This window comes from Clarias gariepinus, chromosome 28 (assembly GCF_024256425.1).
Source record: "Clarias gariepinus isolate MV-2021 ecotype Netherlands chromosome 28, CGAR_prim_01v2, whole genome shotgun sequence".
Lineage (NCBI taxonomy): Eukaryota > Metazoa > Chordata > Actinopteri > Siluriformes > Clariidae > Clarias > Clarias gariepinus.
This window is the reverse complement of record NC_071127.1, coordinates 15,388,024-15,407,323: the sequence shown is the minus strand read 5'-3', so window position 1 is coordinate 15,407,323 and position 19,300 is coordinate 15,388,024. Positions and strand designations below refer to the sequence as shown.

Sequence of the window (19,300 nt, the reverse complement as noted above, 5' to 3'; positions counted from 1 at the left end):
ACCTCCGGAGCAAATTTATGCACATAATATTCAGAAAGCAATCAGTACTGCAGACGCCTTTTGATTCTATCCGAGCTGGATACAACATGTTTTGAAGAATGAAGGTCTTCATACTAACTAAAGCAATTTCATTGCATAAAACAAAAATATAAGAATGTTATTGACTTGTCTCATTACTTCTGGTCACTACTGTACACATTAAATATGTCTTTGTGAATACCTTTGTATCATTTAATGTGAAGAGGCAAAGCAACAAAAGGTTCGAACTCACAGGGCTGGTTTAAACAAATTACTGTGCTCGATTTTGACTCCGCATGCTATTTGTATAAAAGCCTGTTTGACTTGTTTGGCTGTAGCTTTTCCCTGGGAAATTCATTTTGAATCATGTCACATTGAAAGTCTTGTTGTGAACTTCCACAGTGTAAACATCTCTGCCACTTATCACTGCTTTCCTAGTAACTTCCCAGGTATAGGGTCAATCCAAGCCAACCAGATCTGCATTTCACTAAGGAAGTCATCACTGCTTTAGGGAAGTTTCTTGGAAATGCCTGGGATGGTAATCAAATCAGCGCTGATAACACTGAAGTGGAACTAAAAAGTTCCTACATAGGAATTTCTTTTAAAAACCTGTTCATGGAAATGATGAGAGGAAATTTTCCCTAAGAGAAGAGCGGGGGTTGACCTTATTGATTCAGATGTTTCAAACCTACACATATATAAACGACAGGATTTGTATTTTAATGCACATTTAATTTGAGTTTATTGTGCATTTGAGTTTAATTTATGGGTTAATCAGAAAGACCTTTAAACCAGCCTATTGCTGTCATTCAATAATACCTGTTCATGGCAGTAAAACATGACTCACTGATGATATTTGGAGTTAACCGCCACCAACAAATATCAGGCTAAACATTGCTCTTCAGTGGCGCTGTATTAGCTAAGTCACTGCGTCTGATCCCTTACAACAAACACCTTGGTAAATAAAGCAAACACATGACCTTCCGGTTTGTTTGTGATATAATCATAGTGGGTACACCTCAATTTTTTTTTTGCTTTTATTGCTGAAATATTTTTTTAACTATTCATTATCTGGATTACTGTACCCATGTTTACCAGTTGCCCCCAAATCATCTAGTTAGGACTTAATTTAAGACCAACACCTTCATCTACAGTACTAGTTTAATCTGCTTTATTTTTAAGTAATTTATTGTAGATTTTTTTTTCACTTTAAGCAAGCCTGATATCAGCGAACCTAAAAATTACATAATTTTCTAATCAGCAAAAGTATTGAAAATTATGAAAAAACATCAGGGCTTGTTTTCGTAACTCTTAATATAGTATTCAATATATATTTGGGATTTTGTTTCAGCAGGTATGAATTTCATTAATGTTGTCACACTACGACGAGACAAACACACAAAAGGTAATACTGTATCATTATTCTGCTTGCTTCTACTTCCCAGTCATGGTTATGAAGTCATTCCAACCACAATAAGTCTCTGTTCTTGCTTGTATTTCCTTTTTTGACCACTAGATACACTGATGACCATAGACTGCATAAGAACTGGACAAATCCTCTGTGGGTTCACCCATAGGTTTTCTGAAAACTGATTTTGAAGCTCAACTGTAGAAGCTTATTTTGGCAGGAACTGACTCTGTCTAAATCCTGTTAGTTAATCTATAAATGGACAAATGGACAGCAGACAAAGACGCCAAGGCCTCCGACCCTCCTACCCCGCAATCTACAGCACCCAAAGGATCTGCTCCCAATGACCTGGTACCAGACACCACAGCACACGCCAGAGGCCTCGTGGAGCCATGACCTGAGAGGCCAGCTGTTGGTCCCTCACAAGAGGTGATAAAATCTAGTGGTTGTAAATCATGAAGAACTTTATAAAACCTTATGTTATATCTGGTACTGTATACGAATGATTAATGATGAGCTCCCACTAGGGTGGACTAAAACAGAATCATAACGAAGCTGAACTCTTACCACTGGAATTTAATGAATACCTAAAAACATGTATGAATTTATATATTAACATTTAATTGACATTTACACCTTACATGTAAGAAATATAAGCACAATGTAAAAGATAAGACAGTGGAGGAAGTAAATCAACTTCACAAACTAGCTATGCAAAACTAAGCAAAAGATGTCAGTGGCATATTGTGTGCTTACAAGATAAAGAATAGACAATAGAAAAGATAGAGAATAAATTATTTGAAAAACAAATTCACAATTAACATTGTAGAAGGTTGCTGCAGTGAAAACTCAAGGTTAAAAATGTATAAAATCACACACACATACTATATATATACTGTACATATGGGATACATACATACATTCCCTGGGATCAAAAACCAAATGAAGATCTATTGGAAATCCATTAATTTTCACTCTTTTCAACATTCACTGTTCTAATGGAGCTAATGGTGTTCCATTACACTTATACAAATCTATTCAATCTTTTGCTGATGATTGTGTGTCCCAAACAGAAATTAAACTACTATATTGCTGACAGCCTGCATAGTAAGTGATTCTGTTGCTCTTTGTAACTTTCCTAGTAAAACACAATTCTGTGGAAAGCATGGATGAAACCTATGCTCTGCAAAAGAGGAAGTTGTTGAGGAAGCCAGCAGGTGTATTATTAAAACATATGGTAAGAACTACATTGTAACGAACATCGTTCACAATAAAATAATAAATAAATAATTTTCATAATTTATTACAAAGAAGCACATAAAGAGCCCTTACTCAGCGCTTCAATTAACAATGCACAGTTGCATGTAGGGATATCCTCTCCTGCTTCTTTGTTGTGCTCCTATTTTCCTATTACTCATGATTAAAGTAACCAGACTTTTGTCATCCTAAAATTTTGTCAACCATTTAACACAATTAATATTGTTCGAATTTATAGCATACAGTTGAAAAAGAGTGACCATTTATGTTGATTACATGAATGTTATCCACACAGTCATTACATAACACTTCTATCCGGTTTCACCCCGAAGAGGATGCATTCTGTTTTAAATTTCTCAATGTTTCTTGTGTCATCTCAGGGAGTTTTTCCTTGCGACCGCACCAAGGAGAGTGGTATAACTACACATTCTTCCTTTTGTATGTATTATTTCCAACATATGATTAACATGTTCACTGTCAGACTCTATGCATTTTCTTTAGCTGTGATGTCACATTTGTGGATTTTTTTCAAAATATTATCGCTGGTTCTAGATTGTTATGCATCTTGTAAATCATCTTGTACAGTATAATGATTTTCATACATCTTGTATGATCAGTTTTGTGATAATATCTATTATTTTAAGTGATCACTATTGTTCCCCAATGACCAATCACTGATCAATATTGTTCCCAATGGACACTGATCACTATTGCTCCCCAATGGCCAATCACTAATCACATTCGCCAATTACCAATCATCTAACCAATTAATCAACCAAGTACCAACAAATCACACACACTCAATTTAAACTTTCTTCTTGGAGATCAAAGCAAATCATTTCAATATTAACTTTTTTTCCTTCATATTCTGTGTTCTTGACAGAAGTATTTTGTAAGTACATAAATAGTAAGCTTGGTCTGGTGCTATGACCAATGAAGGAGTAATTAATATCAATTGAGTAAATGTCAATCAAATGTAATTAAAATTAAGTAATAATTAAACCATGTACTTGTTTATATTCTGATTAAACTTTTTTTTTTTTTTTCTTTATTTAACCAGGCAAGACAGATTAAGAACAGGTTTCTTATTTACAACTGTGGCCTGGCAAAGGCTAAGCCTTTTGGGGGAAGTAGGGGAACTCATAAAAATAAAACATTTTAAGAAATATAAACGAAATTACGAAAAAAGAAAATGAAAACAAAAACAGTAAATAAGGTAAATATTATAAAAAAATTAAAGAAATAAATAAAAAAATTATATATATATATATACACACACACACACACATGTATATACATATATATATACATACATACACATACGTATACACACACACACACACACACATATATATATATATATATATATATATATATATATATATATATATATATATATATACACACGCACATACACTCGTATACATACATACATACATATGAAACTGATACAAGTATGTTATTTTCTTTTTCTTTTTTTTCTGGAACATTTTTGGATGTTTTTTTTTCCTCTAACAAGATTAACACAATATCGTTGGAAATCATCATGCTGGTGATCTCAGGAATGTTCTTGCTGTGACGTCATCTGGCGACTGAAGTATGTACGTATTGATTTTCCCCTGAAACGAGCTGGTCCTGTGAAAAGCTGCTTCTACTTATTATTATTATTATTATTATTATATGAATAATCTTTTTTAATTCAAATAATGTAATATCAGTCAATAAACGTAACAAATCTAAAAATAATAAGAAAAAAAAATAAAGAAAAAAACCCGAGCGCAGAAATCGAAGATCTCACGCGCCCATGCAGGAAGTCGATGCATGACGTCACTACCTGGAACGCTTCGGTTTTACGCGTTTGACGAGTTACAATGTAACAGTGATGAAGCCTTTGATAGAGCACATGAAAGCGCGCTGAAAGACCCGCCGAGATGCGGGACTCGTATCGGTTTTGAGGAGTTCTTTTGTTTAGGATCTTGTTAGAGACTGGGGACAGGAGGACACGGGAAGTGTAAGTGTTTATTTGGGAGGAATAATACCAATCGGATGACAGTTCTCTTGCACTACCAGGAAGCCATGAAAAGCTGTGAATATCAACAAATAGATCTTCACGCGCTGCCCACACCGACACCGGGACACACCGCGGCTCCGTGCGCGCAGGAAAAGAAGCGCAGAAGGAAAAAATGGGAAGTGTTTCCGGGAAAGAATCGGTTTTTCTGTGACGGTCGGATCATGTTGGCACGTCAGAGTGGTGTTCTTCCTCTCACCATGGGGCTCATCCTCATCACAAGTGCCCTGTTTTTTGTCTTCGAGTAAGTATTTGATACTGGTGTGTGTGTGTGTGTGTTCTTGGTCTGCGATAATGTGCTTTACAGTTATCTACACATTCCTTACATACTCCATAATCCTTATGAAATAATAATCAAGTATTCAATTATTTAATTTATTTATATACATAGTGTGTTGTTTTTGCTTAAGTGGTCGCCTCACGCTTCCAGTTTCTGGGTTCGATTCGGGTCTGTCTGCCTGCTTGGCTTGGTGGGTTTCCTCAGGGTACTCCAGTTTCCTCCCAACATGCAGATTAAGCTAATTGGCGTTCCAAATTTACCATAGTGTGTGTGTCGTGCGATGGCTTGGCATCCCATCCTTGTATAGGCTCTACACATCCCATCCACCCCCCCCCCCACCCCACCACCACCACCCTACGACTCTACTGTATACTGGACTAAGCGGTATAGATGATGATGGCGACAATAAGGGGAATGAAAGTGTATTTGTTAATAATTCATTCTCTGGCTCAGGGTGTTAAAGGTTCCGAGTTCTAAAGAAAGACTGATAGGATGGTCGGTGGTTCGAGCCCCATCTCCGCTCGGTTGTCACCGTTGGGTCCTCGAGCAAGGCCTTACAGTATAACCCTGTCTGCTCCAGGGGCCGGCGTTGGCTGACCCTGCGCTCTGACCCCCAGCCACCTAACAAAGCTGGTATAGGCGAAGAATAAAGAATGTCACTGTGCAGTAATGTGTATGTGACGAATGAAGCCTGAACTTTTAACTCTTATCTCAACTTCTACATCCTTCTTCTTTTATGCTGAGCACCTGAGCCTCACAGCAAGCATTCCAATTTATTCTGAACATCAAAATATATTTATCATCATTAATAATAATAAAAAAAGTAGAAAGATTTTTTTTTCAAATCTGGTTGAAATTGTTCTGATTACAGATTACGGCTTACAGTAAATGATTGATCACACAGAGACCGATCTGATTATCTTGTAGCGTTTGATCTAAACACTTTTTTTTTCTTTTTTTCCCAACTTTAAGAACGTTCAATGAAGGAAGAGAAACAGGAAGAGAATGCCACAGGGTCTTTACGGTTTATTGAACTTAGAGCTGCTTCCTCTGCTCTCCTGGAAGTTCATCACGTGACCTATGTGGTGCAAACGAGCGTTGGTCGTGAGCTTAGTCCTTCTCTACATATCCTCCACCTAAGACGACACACTTCTCCAAACGATGGATGGTCTGGGGGAGACCGAAGAAATCTTCTTTTTGGCTCTTGAAGTTATAGTAGTTTAAGTTATAGTAATCACCTTGTCATCTTAGAAACGCCTCCACAAAGTGGTTTCTTCAAGTGGTGGAAGAAGTCACTCACTCGGCGGAGAGGGTGGGGGGAGTAGGGGGTGATGAGGCTTCAAGTCGCCCACAAGTTTCACCATTTTGTGAGCAGAACACCCCAGCGCGTTGTCATGAAGAAGGCGCATTTCAAAATGTTCATTCCGGGGCCATTTTGTTTTTGCCCCTTGAGCGGCTTTGTGCGGAACTATACCGCGGGTTTTCATTTCCGAAGACCCCAATCAGGTCGGGGATTAGCCAATGATCCAGTCACACAACTCAGTCACTTCTCTCGTCTTGCTTTCTCGCTTACGGCGTTCCAATATCCAGCCAATTAGAGGCTGGAGCAGGGACAGTACCAGCCAATCAGAAACTGAAGAGCAGTTCAACAATACTGGACATTTCTTTTCAGTCCTCACTTTTTTTTTTTTTGGATATTCACTGTAAAGTCTTGAAATTGAGACTCCCTGATCTTAGATACTTGGATATATCTAGCCAGTGTATGCAGAAATGACTAACTCCTTATTTCATCTCTGTTGTGTTTCTAGTTGTCCTTTCCTAGTCGAACACCTGACCGGCTGCATCCCGGGGATCGGAGCAGTCCTTTTCGTGTTTGTGCTTATCTCTCTTCTTCAAACCAGCTTCTCAGATCCTGGCATTCTTCCTAGGGCGACACCTGAGGAGGCAGCCGACATCGAGAAACAGATCGGTGAGCACACTTAGTCACTGTTCCAGTTTAGTCATTCATCTTGTACGTATTTGGAGAACGTAACTGACATATGATTCGTGGCGGAAAATTATTCATACCCGGGGGGACGAGGGGTATGATGGATTAGCAGGGCTTAAGAACAACACAACGTGTTCTGCAGAAGCGAGATCTAGAATTCAGACTGGGGTAGTAGTGAGTAGCGAGGTGGAATAATCTTCTTCTTAGGTCTTGCGTACTTCCAATCAGCTAATTAGGTGTAGCTCAGTGGTTAAGGCATTGGACTACGGTTCAGAAGCTCCCAGGTTCAAAGCTCATGATCATCTAGGAGCTGACTAAACACCAGTTAATCCATGAATGAGCAGAAAGGCTTAGCTTTAGAGCTAGCTTAGCTTTAGAGTTCATTTATATGCTAACATTATTTTGTGGTTGATCGATCGCTGTCATCACGCGTCAACTGATTAGCTGAAATGATGCATAGCACACAGCTAGCGGTATGACACCCGCAATCGGTTTTATTTAACTTTTTTATGTTATACATATAATACAGAGAATGTGTGTGGCAAAGATGCTACTTCTAAAGTTTACACAACATGGAAGTGACTAGTCTTGCTTCCCTAAAAATTTCAAGCTGCTTCAGCCGTTTTGGAGAGAGGATTTCTTAGGTGCCTCAAAAACTGCCATTTTTCCACCGTTACACTGTCTCGCTTTATGCAACAATAATAATTAAAAATGATAATTATTTATATTTCCTTATGAGATAATATGATTGATAATAAAATAAGTGTAAACTTCTAGAAGTCTATGACCTGTAAAAAAAAAAAATTGTTGCTTAGATTAAAGAATTCAGTGTAAAAGTAAGGATTTATTTTTCCCCCCAAAATTTGTAGTGTCCGTAACCATGTCAAAATCATTTTGCAATATTTAAAAAAAAATTTGCACTTTGTATTTAACTTATTAATACCCTTTTTTTTTCATGTGAAATCTTAATTTGCCAGAGTTTCACCTGAATGACAGTTAGGATCATTAAAAAGATTTGAATTCAAAAAAAGTTACGGACACTACACCTCCAGTAGGTGAGACACTTTTTAGCGGCATGTTTGGGCCGAATGCATCTGTCACTCAAATCAGGGATATGCCTAATTATGCATGATTTTATGGTCTAATGTAACTTTAATTGATAAGTTAAACATATGTAAACAAAGTAAAGTTAGACATTTTTAATTGGGGGGGGATGGGTCTATGGGTATTGACTCGCTTTTAGAGCCAGCCCCTATTGGTCATTCGAGGAACTGCATGTTTTGGACTCCTTTTCCAGTACTGGAGGTTTACTCACTCACTCATCTTCTATAGCGCTTTATTCTGTACTGGAGGTTTAATGATCACCAAATCCTTTGATGTTTCCATGTTTTTCCATCAGCTATAACATCAACACCACCGCCAGGTGAACTGAACAACACTGATCTTCAGCTACACACTGGTGAAACCGGTGACAGGATTACATTACTAATGTAGTGTAATGTAAACTGCCTGACTGCATTTCACTCAATTACTCACTTTCAGTGTCTGCTTATACTGGACAGAGGATACTTCATGTACTGTATAGGAGTAGGGCAACATGCACACACACACACACACGCACACACACACACACACACACACACGAACACGCTCATTCACAGTTTATCTTAGCCACGCCAACTACTGTTCTCGGAGGCAGCAATGCTCCCACTGCGCTGCCCCCTACCTGGTGTTACTGGTTATATTTGCCTTGATGATCTTATATGTTGTACACCTGCACCATGCAAACCTTAGCCAATTAACTTTTTTTTTTTATTAATGGTCATAACCATCAGTTTTTGGTCCAAAAAGAGAATGTCCATGTTGAACCTCCCCCAACATTTAAGGTATAAAACGAATTGATATTTACAGAAGATTTCAAACACGTTATGAAAGACTGTGACTTTTAGCCACAGTGAAACTTTTGAACGTTTTTATTTTTCGCTTTTCACATTTCCACATGTGTGGGACATTAAATGGGTTCCTGGGAGGCCAGCGTTTCAGGCGTTAAGCAGGCAGTCCGATTACGGCTCTAGAAATGACCGAGAAAACTTTCTACCTTGTTGATCTTCAATCACTAATGAGACGCTGGGGTAAATGCTTTAGTGTAGCAGGGAAATAAATGTAGTTTTTGCTCTTATAACTGATTTCTGTTATTCTATGATTTCTGACCTAAACTCCCTTCTCCAACAGGAAATGGGGTTTATCAGATACACCTTATCTAATTTCGACATCCCGCTATCTGATCATGGTTTAAGAATTTCCCACTGTAGAAATATCCTATTTTTAACACAACACGTCCCACAGCATCATGATACATTACACATGTTACGATAATATAAATAGTCCCCATGAATGCCATGATGTTTTAAAGCTTTTTTAACTTTGGTTGTTTATGAGCAACATCGTACTCCTTTGCTGTATGTATGTATTTATATATTCATTTATTTGCAGACAACCCCAACGGATGTACCTCATCTTATCGCCCTCCCCCTCGCACCAAGGAGGTCGTCATCAACCAGCAGGTCGTTAAGCTAAAGTATTGCTTCACTTGCAAGATCTTCCGTCCGCCCCGGACCTCCCACTGCAGCTTATGTGACAACTGTGTGGGTGAGTAGTGACGTAATGGCAGGGATGATATTTTCTTTCCCCCTTGGCACGGCTGTTCTTTTTTTTTTTAAAAAAAAAAGCTTTGCAGTTGTGCTTATCTACTTGTGAGTTTGCCAATTTCTATTATTAGTTCTTCCAGCCAGCCATCTAGGCATCTCTGTAGTACAAATGAGGACAGTGGAGGCCAATGTTGACCATTGTATTTATTCCCATTTTAATGACCGTGGTATAACCCCGGGTCAACATTCACACAAACATTCACACACCACAGGAGAATTTGGAGACACCAGTTAGCCTAATCTGCATTTCTTTGGACTTTGGGAGGAAACAAGAGGAAACCCACCAAGCACAGGCAAACACTGTGCGAACAGACCCAGAGGCGGGAAACGAACCGGGTCCCTGGAGTTTAAGTGATCTCTATACACTAGGAGGAGCAAGGCGACAGTGCTAATCACTAAGCCTTATTACTACTTAACACTGTCCTAAATGCCGCATATGTCTTGGGGAAATAAGTTGTAGTGCATATTTCAATTGATAGGATATAATCACCTGCTGGCTTCTCAGGTGGGATGGTTGGATGGGTGGTTGGATGGATGGTTGGATGGATGGTTGGATGGATGGTTGGATGGATGGATGGATGGATGGTTAAATGGATGGATGGTTGGATGGATGGATGGATGGATGGTTAAATGGATGGATGGTTGGATGGATGGATGGATGGATGGATGAATAAGAAATAATAGATGGGCGGATGGTTCTGAAATAAATATATGGTCAGATAAGAAATAATAGATGGTTGGATGGTTGGATGGATGGATGGATTTGAAGAATTGTGAACCATGTAGAAAACAAGTGTCAAGTGTCCATCATCCTCACTTGAAGGTTATTAATCATGGGATTCATCATAGCTAATGAATAAATGCTAACTAGGATGTTATAAGCTCATCCCTGTGATCTGAAAATGCATGTGACTGTTAAGGAAACTTGCCTCATTTGCTCCAAATGGGGCAAACATGCACAGAAAGTAAGAAAATCAAGTTTTTACATGACTGATATTTAGCAATTGAAGGCATTGTCAAAGATTTACACCACCACTCTCATTCTGAATAAAAACTCATTCAGATTTTGATGGATCGATTGGGCTATTATATTATATCCTGATCATTATTAGCGTAATAGGGTCCGTGTACAGTATAATGATAAACAAAAAGCCGTTCAGAAGTGTCAAGTTATTGGCCAGCGTTAAGCAAAGAAAGAAAGAAAGACTTGAATTGGGTCAAGAGCTGAACTGTCAACTCGGAAACAATAGTGTATAGAGATCACTTAAACGCATCGTGAAAAATGGCATTGTAAAAATAAAATCCCCAGTAGAAAGCGGAGCTACTGTATGCTTAATAGTGAAAGTAAGAGCATTTTGACTCACGCAATATGACGAGAACTCATATGATTAAACAGCTGTGCGGCTATAAGAAAATCACCTGTTAGTAAGGAGGAAAAAAAATAAAGATTGGACTTTAGAGCAATGGGAAAAGGTCATGTGGTCTGATGAGTTCAGATTGACCCTATTCCAGAGTGATGAGGGTAAAAAGTGATGCACCCATCATGCAACAGTGCCCATTGTACGAGCCTCTGGAGGAAGTGTTATGATCTGGAGTTGCTTCAGTTGCGACTCAGGTCTAGGCAATAAAATAAAATAAAGTCAGTGCTGTTTTAACTTCTCAATATGAACTCAGTCATGTGTTTTCCTGTTCTTTAGAGCGTTTTGACCACCACTGCCCCTGGGTAGGAAACTGCGTGGGCAAACGCAACTATCGCTTCTTCTACATGTTCATCATCTCGCTGTCCTTCCTCACCGCCTTCATCTTCGGCTGCGTGACCACACACCTGGCTCTGAGTATGTATGCTTATGTTGGACTTTCCAGCTTCACCTCAAACTGTGATCCCACACGAGCATTAACTCGCCACCGTTTAGTTAAGCACAGCAAGGAAATTAGGTCTATTTATTTGCAAAATGTTAACATTTAAGTTAGAGAAAGATGTGTAAGTAAAGTTCTGCAAAAGCAGACCATACAAACTGCTATGCACCTTCTTTACAAAATACTCTTGTTTTCAAGATTATTGCTTCATTAAACAATAAGGTAAAACACGGTTAGTGCAATACAAGCACTTACTGTACTGGGGTGTAAAGCAGAACAATGGGACTGTAATCAAAATATCATGAACCTTGATGGAAATATAAACACAGCCCATGTGCCACTCCATTTGAATTATTTAAACTATGAATTGAACATAAACAAGGTGTTCTTTATACCAGCGGACCAGTGATGTCTTTCAGGATCAGAATCAAAATTAGGTTGCTAGGTAAAACTAAAGCCATGTTTAAAAGTTAGTACCCCCTCTTTTTATTCTCTGCTTTTTATTGTGAAAAAAAAAACATATTTTACCATGCCAATATTTATTTACCAATAATTTTTGTAAAAAAATGAAGCCAAAAAGAAAGAAAGAAAAGAAAAAAAAAACATGTTTGCTATATTTAGTACCCTCATGGTTCAATAGCTTGTAGATCCCCCTGTAGCAGCAATTGAAGTAGGACTTCCTGTATCAGTCTCTCTCATTGTTTTGGTCAATATTTCTTTCCAACAGCGCATTTATGTTTTTGGGGCATTCCCTTATACACAACTCTCTTAAGGTACTGGGCATTAAGTCCACTAACAAGTCCACTTTGGTCTCATCTGTCCATAGGACATTGTTCCAGAAGTCTTGTGGTTTGTTCAACACAGTTTTGAGAACCTCACTCGTGCTTCCATGTTCTTTTTAGTCAGAAGAGACTTTCTCCTGGTAACAACTACAAACCAACCATATTTGTTCAGTCTTCTTCTAATTGTGCCGTCATGGACTTTAACTATATAAAAGGTCTGACCTTGGGGTGAATGTGCTGGGACGTCTAATCCTGGGAATATTGGCAACTGTCTTGAATGCTTCCCACTTCTGAATAATCTTTCTCAGAATGTTGGACTCAAACTCTGATGATCTGATGATTACGTATCATTTATTTTAATCATATTAATAATCGCAAGAGGTCTAAAGTACGACCGAAGATGAGATTTATGGATGCAGTGAGAGAAGGATATGAAGTTAGTTGGGGTGTGGGAGGAGGATGTAGAGGATGGGGTTGACAGAAAGACAAAGAAGAAGAGGCGCAGTGATAAACGCTATATGTTGTTGTTCGTCTGAGGTTGTATTTGCCTAATACTAAGAAAATCCGATGAATTTTTTTTTTTCACTTATGTATTTACACATATACACATAAAATCAAATTAAAAAGGGGGTATTAAGTTTTAAACATAACTGTAGGTAAGTGTTTAGGTCTACGAGCACCTGATGATGGTTAGGAAAAAAGGGTTTAGACAATCCGAATATGAAACATATGAGGGCATAAATAAAAGTTTTGGATTAAACTTGACCCCAACTATTTGTTCTCAGTGCAATAAAAAAAAAAAACATCAACTCCGTACCATTCAATCCACATTCTTCCACGAATTATTTTCTTATAAGCTTCAATCCCATGCAGTCATGTGAAATGTTGTGCTATTAATGTTCTTTTTCTTCATATCTTTTTATTTCTATATATTGCTAGCTTTATATCGAGTCAGAGAAACAACTTGCCACGTAGTACGGTCTCTTAATGTTTATTAATAACTTAACTAAGACCTAATGATTGTTAAATACAACTGGTTTTACAGGGTCGTCAAAAGAAGGAAAGGGGTTGGTTTACGCACTCCAGCAGAGTCCTGCCAGATATCCTTTTGTCTTCTACCTCCATTTTACTGTAGTCTCCTGTCTGAAGCCATTTGTCCTAAATAATTGATTATCCTCTCATTATGAATGCCCTCTTGTGCAATTACTGCCTTCTGTCTCTGTCTCTGCATGTTAAAGGCCATGTGTATCAACGTGATGCAATCTATTTGTGACTTCAGTCTTTTTTTGGATTTCTCCTTTACTCCCTTCCACTGCATTAGAGCTCGTGGTTTGCTTCTTTTCAGTCTGGTCCATTTTAGGCCTCTCGGGTTTTCATACGTACCTGGTTGCTGCTAATCTCACCACGAACGAGGATGTGAGTGTTGGACTGTACATTAATATATAAAGCTCAAAATTATGTATTGGATCTATCATGGAAAATAGGGCAATACATGATGTCCAATAATGGGGTTTATTTAAAGGCTTTTTTTTCAATCTTTTTTCCAGATTAAAGGTTCCTGGTCAGGGAAGAGTGGGAATGAGGAGACTGGGAATCCGTATAGTTATCAGAACATTTTTAAAAACTGCTGCTCGGTACTTTGTTCGCCCATGCCTCCCAGGTGAGTAAGCTTGACTGGTAGAATCGGACAGTTATGCAAGTTTTATAGATTTAATATATTTAGCAGTTGGAAATTTGACAAACGTTTGTGGACAATTGATCATCACACTAATCCTGGCCTTCTTCAAACTGTTGCTACAACCCTAAAAGCACACAGTTGCATAGAATGTCTTCGTATTCTATAATGTTATAAATTCTTTTCACTGGAACTAAGAGGTTCTAGCAAACCTGTTCCAGCATGTCACTGAAGACCCGGCATGACTAACCCAACTGGACACATTTTGTAATGAACTCCAGAACTCTTTGCATAGTGCATTTCTTGACTTACCTCACTAATGTTGATAATCCCAAATCCCCCAACCACAGTCCAGAATCTAGTGAAAAGCCTTTCCAGAAGAGTGGATGCCACAAAGGAAGATTGTCCATTACACCTTACCTCTGATTAGCAATTAAATACCAGACAGGATCATGGGCAACCATGCCTCATTTATGCCTGGAGGGACCAAAGACCAGCCCGTTCAGTCTGATCCCACAGAAAAGCCAATGAAGCACAAATCTTTGAAGCAAACTGGTCATAAAAGAAAGGCACCAGAATACTTAGTGCATCATAGACTTTCGCACAGCCAGCAAAGTGATCGCAATCTGATTGAGCACCCATGGTATGTGCTGGACAAACTGGTCCGATCCACAGAGGCCCCACCTCACAACCCAACAGCACACCCTCAAGGGTCTTGTGGAGTCATTTCCCTAGGGGCCATGGCTACCCAGCTGGCATAAGGAGAACGAACCTACACAATCCTGGGCATGATGTTTTGTGTTATAATGTTAAAGCTGATTACTGTTAGAATAGTGGTATCGAAATATTGGTATTAACTTTAGTGCTTTGATAAATCCCCAATGCATCCTTATTTATACAATTCTGCCCGGTCTCAACTTTTGAGGTCCACATTTTAATATTGTGTGAACTCTATATGAAATGCCATGTAACAGTAGCAAGGCATCAAGAAAGATTTCAAATAAAGACTATTTGACATTTAACAATGTATGGACTATACTATTGTGTCACTCTGGTCTTTTTAGATCTACTAACCACACCTCTGTGTAACAATTGAAACATGTCCCACTTTTTCTTCCACCGTCCCAGTTTGATAGACAGAAGAGGGTTCGTCCCGGCAGAGGACGCCATCCAGGCTGGTCCCACAGAGATCGCGTTACCTGCTGCGAAAAACGACATCAACCTGGTAGGAAGTGTGTCTGTATCAAGTCATGCTCCTCTCCCCATTTCTTCTACCCCAACCCTTCACATTCAGAACCACTCTACAGCCTGATCACATGCCTGCCCCAAACCGAGCATCTCCACCTTTCCTGGATGGAACATTAGGGACAACGTATGTTGCCTTTTATCATGTGAAACACAGATCCTATTGAAACTGAAAAATGTTCACGTCAAAGTCCGTGCTACTCCTCAGAATGGACACGGGGTTCGTGTTAGCTTTCGTTACCTCCTTTTTCATTTGAGGAACTGCCGATAAATTCAGCTGTCCAGCTTGCGTAACTCAACGTCACGTGACTCCATATCGGCGCCGTACCTCAGGACTTTGAATTGCATCCTCGGAATGGAAAGAGGAAATGAAACCTGTCGCCGTTTGCACAGATATGTCAAACATATGTGATCCGACTTCTTATTATAGGTTGGGTTGTGTCGATTACTGTAAAGGAAGTACTGTAGGGGCAGTGCAGATGTTACTGTAACTGAGATCATGGTATTGCACAAAGAGAGAATAAAAAAAAATGAGATAGTAGACCGTTTTTATTCAGCACATTTTTTTATCAGAATATCCGTTTACTTCTTAGCTCAGGGGGTTTTGTACGTTCTGTGGAGTTTGTGGTTGGTCGATTCACTAGCTGCTGCTTCGACTTCGGGTTCGTCAGTTACTGTCATTATTAACGATAATGTCAGTATTCTCCAAATGTCACATTGTTTACAGATCACATTGTTTTTGTATCCTCAAAACATAAGCACTATTGAAATCTTTCCCTCCCAGCAAGTCAAACTGTCCACGTGACTGTGTCTGTGTCTTATTTCCTTTGATCACAGAGCAGAGTAGCCATAGCCGTGCGAATCCTAATGCTGATCAGAATCAGGATTGGCTTTCTGTTTACGATTAGTTCAGGTCCTTACGAGTGGAGCCTCATACATTGTGCTTCGCTCTTGATGTTACTGTAGTCCACGTAGATGCCTTATGTGATCGGGTTGTGATGAGAGAAAATAGGTTTATATTCAGCCATTTGGATATAGAGAATGTGCAGTACTTTTATTTTGTTGGGAGAGTGATTCTATGTGATTTGCTGGAAAACAAAGCATATCTGGCGTGTTTCAAAGATTTTATATGTCTTTATTTAACTAATGGATCATGCTGTCTGATTTGTGTGTTTTTTAAAATCTATATTTCACAAATGTTAAATAAAAGTTTCTTTTTTTTATTGAATTTTTCCATGGAGGTTTGTAACTTTGTGTTGGTTTACACGTTAATAATAATAATAATAATAATAATAATAATAATAACCTGTTATAGATCGGAATCACACCATACGCTATCATCATGATACCTAGGTGCTGATCCGATTTGTGTTATGATTCTTTAAGTCACACGATTTGATAAATTTTTGATCCATACAGTATGTATGTTGCTGTGCTGCCTGCCAATGTGCGAATAGTTTAGAGCGCACTACTTTGACAGATTATAGATAAACAGAAATAAATACATCACTGAATTGATCCTCCCCACCTCTAATCCATACGGTTCTTAGGTTATCTATCTATTAGTGTCACAATAGTCATAACTATGGGTGTATGTTTAGGAGGATGATTGTCTGGACTTTGCGCTGTCCTGTTCCAGTTGATGAATAACGCGGCAATAAGACGGCAGTGGGATGGGGAGGTCAGTAAGACGTAGGCATCGGCTTTGGTTCACTAGTCAAGTCGATGGCATGGCTGGGTTCTCTCTGCATGCTGCCTGACTGAACAGTGAGCAGCAGTTTCTAAACCACAGCGCTGATCCTTACACTAACAGACAAAATTATGGTGTCAGATCTTCTTTCGCACTAATCAGGTCACGATGGTGGTTCTCAACCCACTGCCCAGCACATTTTAGTGTTCTTTTTTAGTTACCAAGACAACTGAACCCGATTCGGGCCTCTATTATTTAAAAAAATAAAAAATAAAAATATTTTAACCCCCCCCCCCCCTCAAAATTCTGTTTTTTTCCCCAGAAGGATTATGACATTAAACTCAGAATTCAGTTTTTTCTCTCAGAATTCCGACTTTATGATCAAAATTCTTACTTTAAATTTAGAATACTAACTTCAGAATTTCACTGATCTCAGAATTGTAGAAGAACTCGGACTATAATCCTACAATTCTGACTTTTCTCAGGTTTAAGAATTTAATCCCATAATTCCGTTTTTCTTCACCTCAGGATTTTGACTTCTTTTTTAGAATTTACTTTAAACTAAACATTCTAATCTAAGAATTATTTACCCCCCTCAGTATTCTCATTTAATTTAAAAATTCTTACTTTAAATTCAAAATACTGACTTTTCCGACCTTTTTTTTTTTTTTTTTTTTTACTCAAAATTCTGACTCATTTCTTCAGGATTCTGACTTTTTTTTCCCCTCAGAATTTTTACTTATTTTTCCTCAGCATTCTGCCTTTTAATTTTTTTAGAATTCTGATTTTAATCTTAAAATTATTTTTCCCCCTTAGGATTCTGATTTAATTTTAAAATTCTTACTCAAAATGCAGTATATTGACTTTTTTTAAAACAAAATTCTGACTCATTTCCTTAAGATTCTGACTTTTTTACTCAGAATTCTGACTTTTTTACTTATATTTTTTCCCCTCAAAACTGTGACTCGTTTCTTCAGGATTCTGACTTTTTTCCCCTCAGAATTTTGACACTTTTTCTCCTCAGGATTCTGCCTTTTTTCATTTATTTAAACCTTTTTTTTTTTTTTTTTTTTAGAATTCTGACTTTAAACTAACTGACTTTAACCTAAAATCCCCCCCTTTAAGATTCTGATTTAATTTTTAAATTCTTACTTAAAATTCAGTATATTGACTTTTTTTTCCTCAGGTTTTTTCTCCTTAGATTTTTTTCTCCTCAAAACTCTGAATAATTTCTTTAGTATTTTAACTTTTTCTCTCAGAATTTTGACTTCTTTTCCCCTCAGGAGTCTGACTTTAATCTAAAAAATATTTCCCTCCTCAGGGTTCTGATTTAATTTTAAAATTCTTACTTTCTTAGATTTTTTTTTCCTCAAAATTCTGAATCATTTCTTCAGGATTCCTCAGACTTGTTTCTCAGAATTCTCTAAAAATGTTAATATGTCTTTAGTAAAATCCTTATAATGCTCTTCTGTGTGATTTACACCATAGGATAATTAACAGCCTGTTACTGAAACACTTGAATGTACAGGACATGGGTTTCTTCAGGACTACAAATGGGAACCACGGATGTAGATGGTTCAGATCCTGACTTTAAAGTACATGTTGTTTGTCTGCTTAGTGTATGAAATAGGTGTTTGAATGTGAGACCATACAGTATCATGCTGCATAAGCTTAATATTTGAAGTTTGCAGAATTTGCAAATCTTTTCCTTTTTAGCTATAAAAAGGGGCATAATACATTGGCAACTTCTTTTTGAGCTATTTTATTTTAACAATGCAGCTAAAAGCTTCTATCGTTAACCATTTTCATAGAATGTATGGACACGCTGTATAAACACTGTGGAGTGATTGAGTGGCTCGCATCAAGTGCCATTTAAGTGATGGTACGACTGCCAGGGATGCAGAAAGTGCTGATGAAGTCATGAAGAAATGGCAAGTTTACAGAGTGGCTTCGTGTGTCCATAGCGTAGAGTAAACTTGCCTGATCATTTTCCTCCATATTACTCATCACCTGCATGAAGTCACTCCTAAATTTTCCTGTCTGCACGTTCCTGCCTTTTTGTCACTGGTTGCTTTAACTGCTCATCCTTTGACCTCTCTGTCCATTATGGATATCTTCGTTTAATCTTTTTCTATCTGTTCTTCTTTTTCTTTCTCTGCACACTCATCTCTCACCATTCTTTCTCCTTTGCTTCTTTTTTTTTTCTGATTTCCAACTTTCTTCGCATTTACTCTTCATCTTCCTATCAGGATACTAAAGGCATGTCGGATCCCATCGCTTGCTCTTCGCACCGCACCAGCCCCTGTCCTCAAGGCAAGTCCCAAG

General features: G+C 38.2%; 1 protein-coding gene across 1 annotated transcript; it reads left to right on the top strand.

Annotated features, from left to right (window-relative positions):
• The first annotated feature begins 4,522 nt into the window (after positions 1–4,522).
• Positions 4,523–16,507, top strand: zdhhc18b (zinc finger DHHC-type palmitoyltransferase 18b). The gene is made up of 8 exons (XM_053490405.1): positions 4,523–4,995; positions 6,840–7,000; positions 9,512–9,667; positions 11,424–11,561; positions 13,411–13,465; positions 13,679–13,781; positions 13,913–14,025; positions 15,169–16,507. Exons 1-8 carry the CDS (start codon positions 4,730–4,732, stop codon positions 15,350–15,352), a joined length of 1,176 nt encoding a protein of 391 aa, XP_053346380.1. The 5' UTR covers positions 4,523–4,729; the 3' UTR covers positions 15,353–16,507.
• The last annotated feature ends 2,793 nt before the right edge of the window (positions 16,508–19,300 follow it).

What these genes read in the sequence shown, in the direction of transcription:
- zdhhc18b (XM_053490405.1), top strand. Translation starts at nt 4,730, where the DNA reads ATGACAGTTCTCTTGCACTACCAGGAAGCCATGAAAAGCTGTGAATAT. An exon ending in CGACATCGAGAAACAGATCG is followed by an intron (nt 7,001 to 9,511) that starts GTGAGCACACTT and finishes ATTTATTTGCAG; the next exon opens with ACAACCCCAACGGATGTACC. An exon ending in TGTTCGCCCATGCCTCCCAG is followed by an intron (nt 14,026 to 15,168) that starts GTGAGTAAGCTT and finishes CCACCGTCCCAG; the next exon opens with TTTGATAGACAGAAGAGGGT.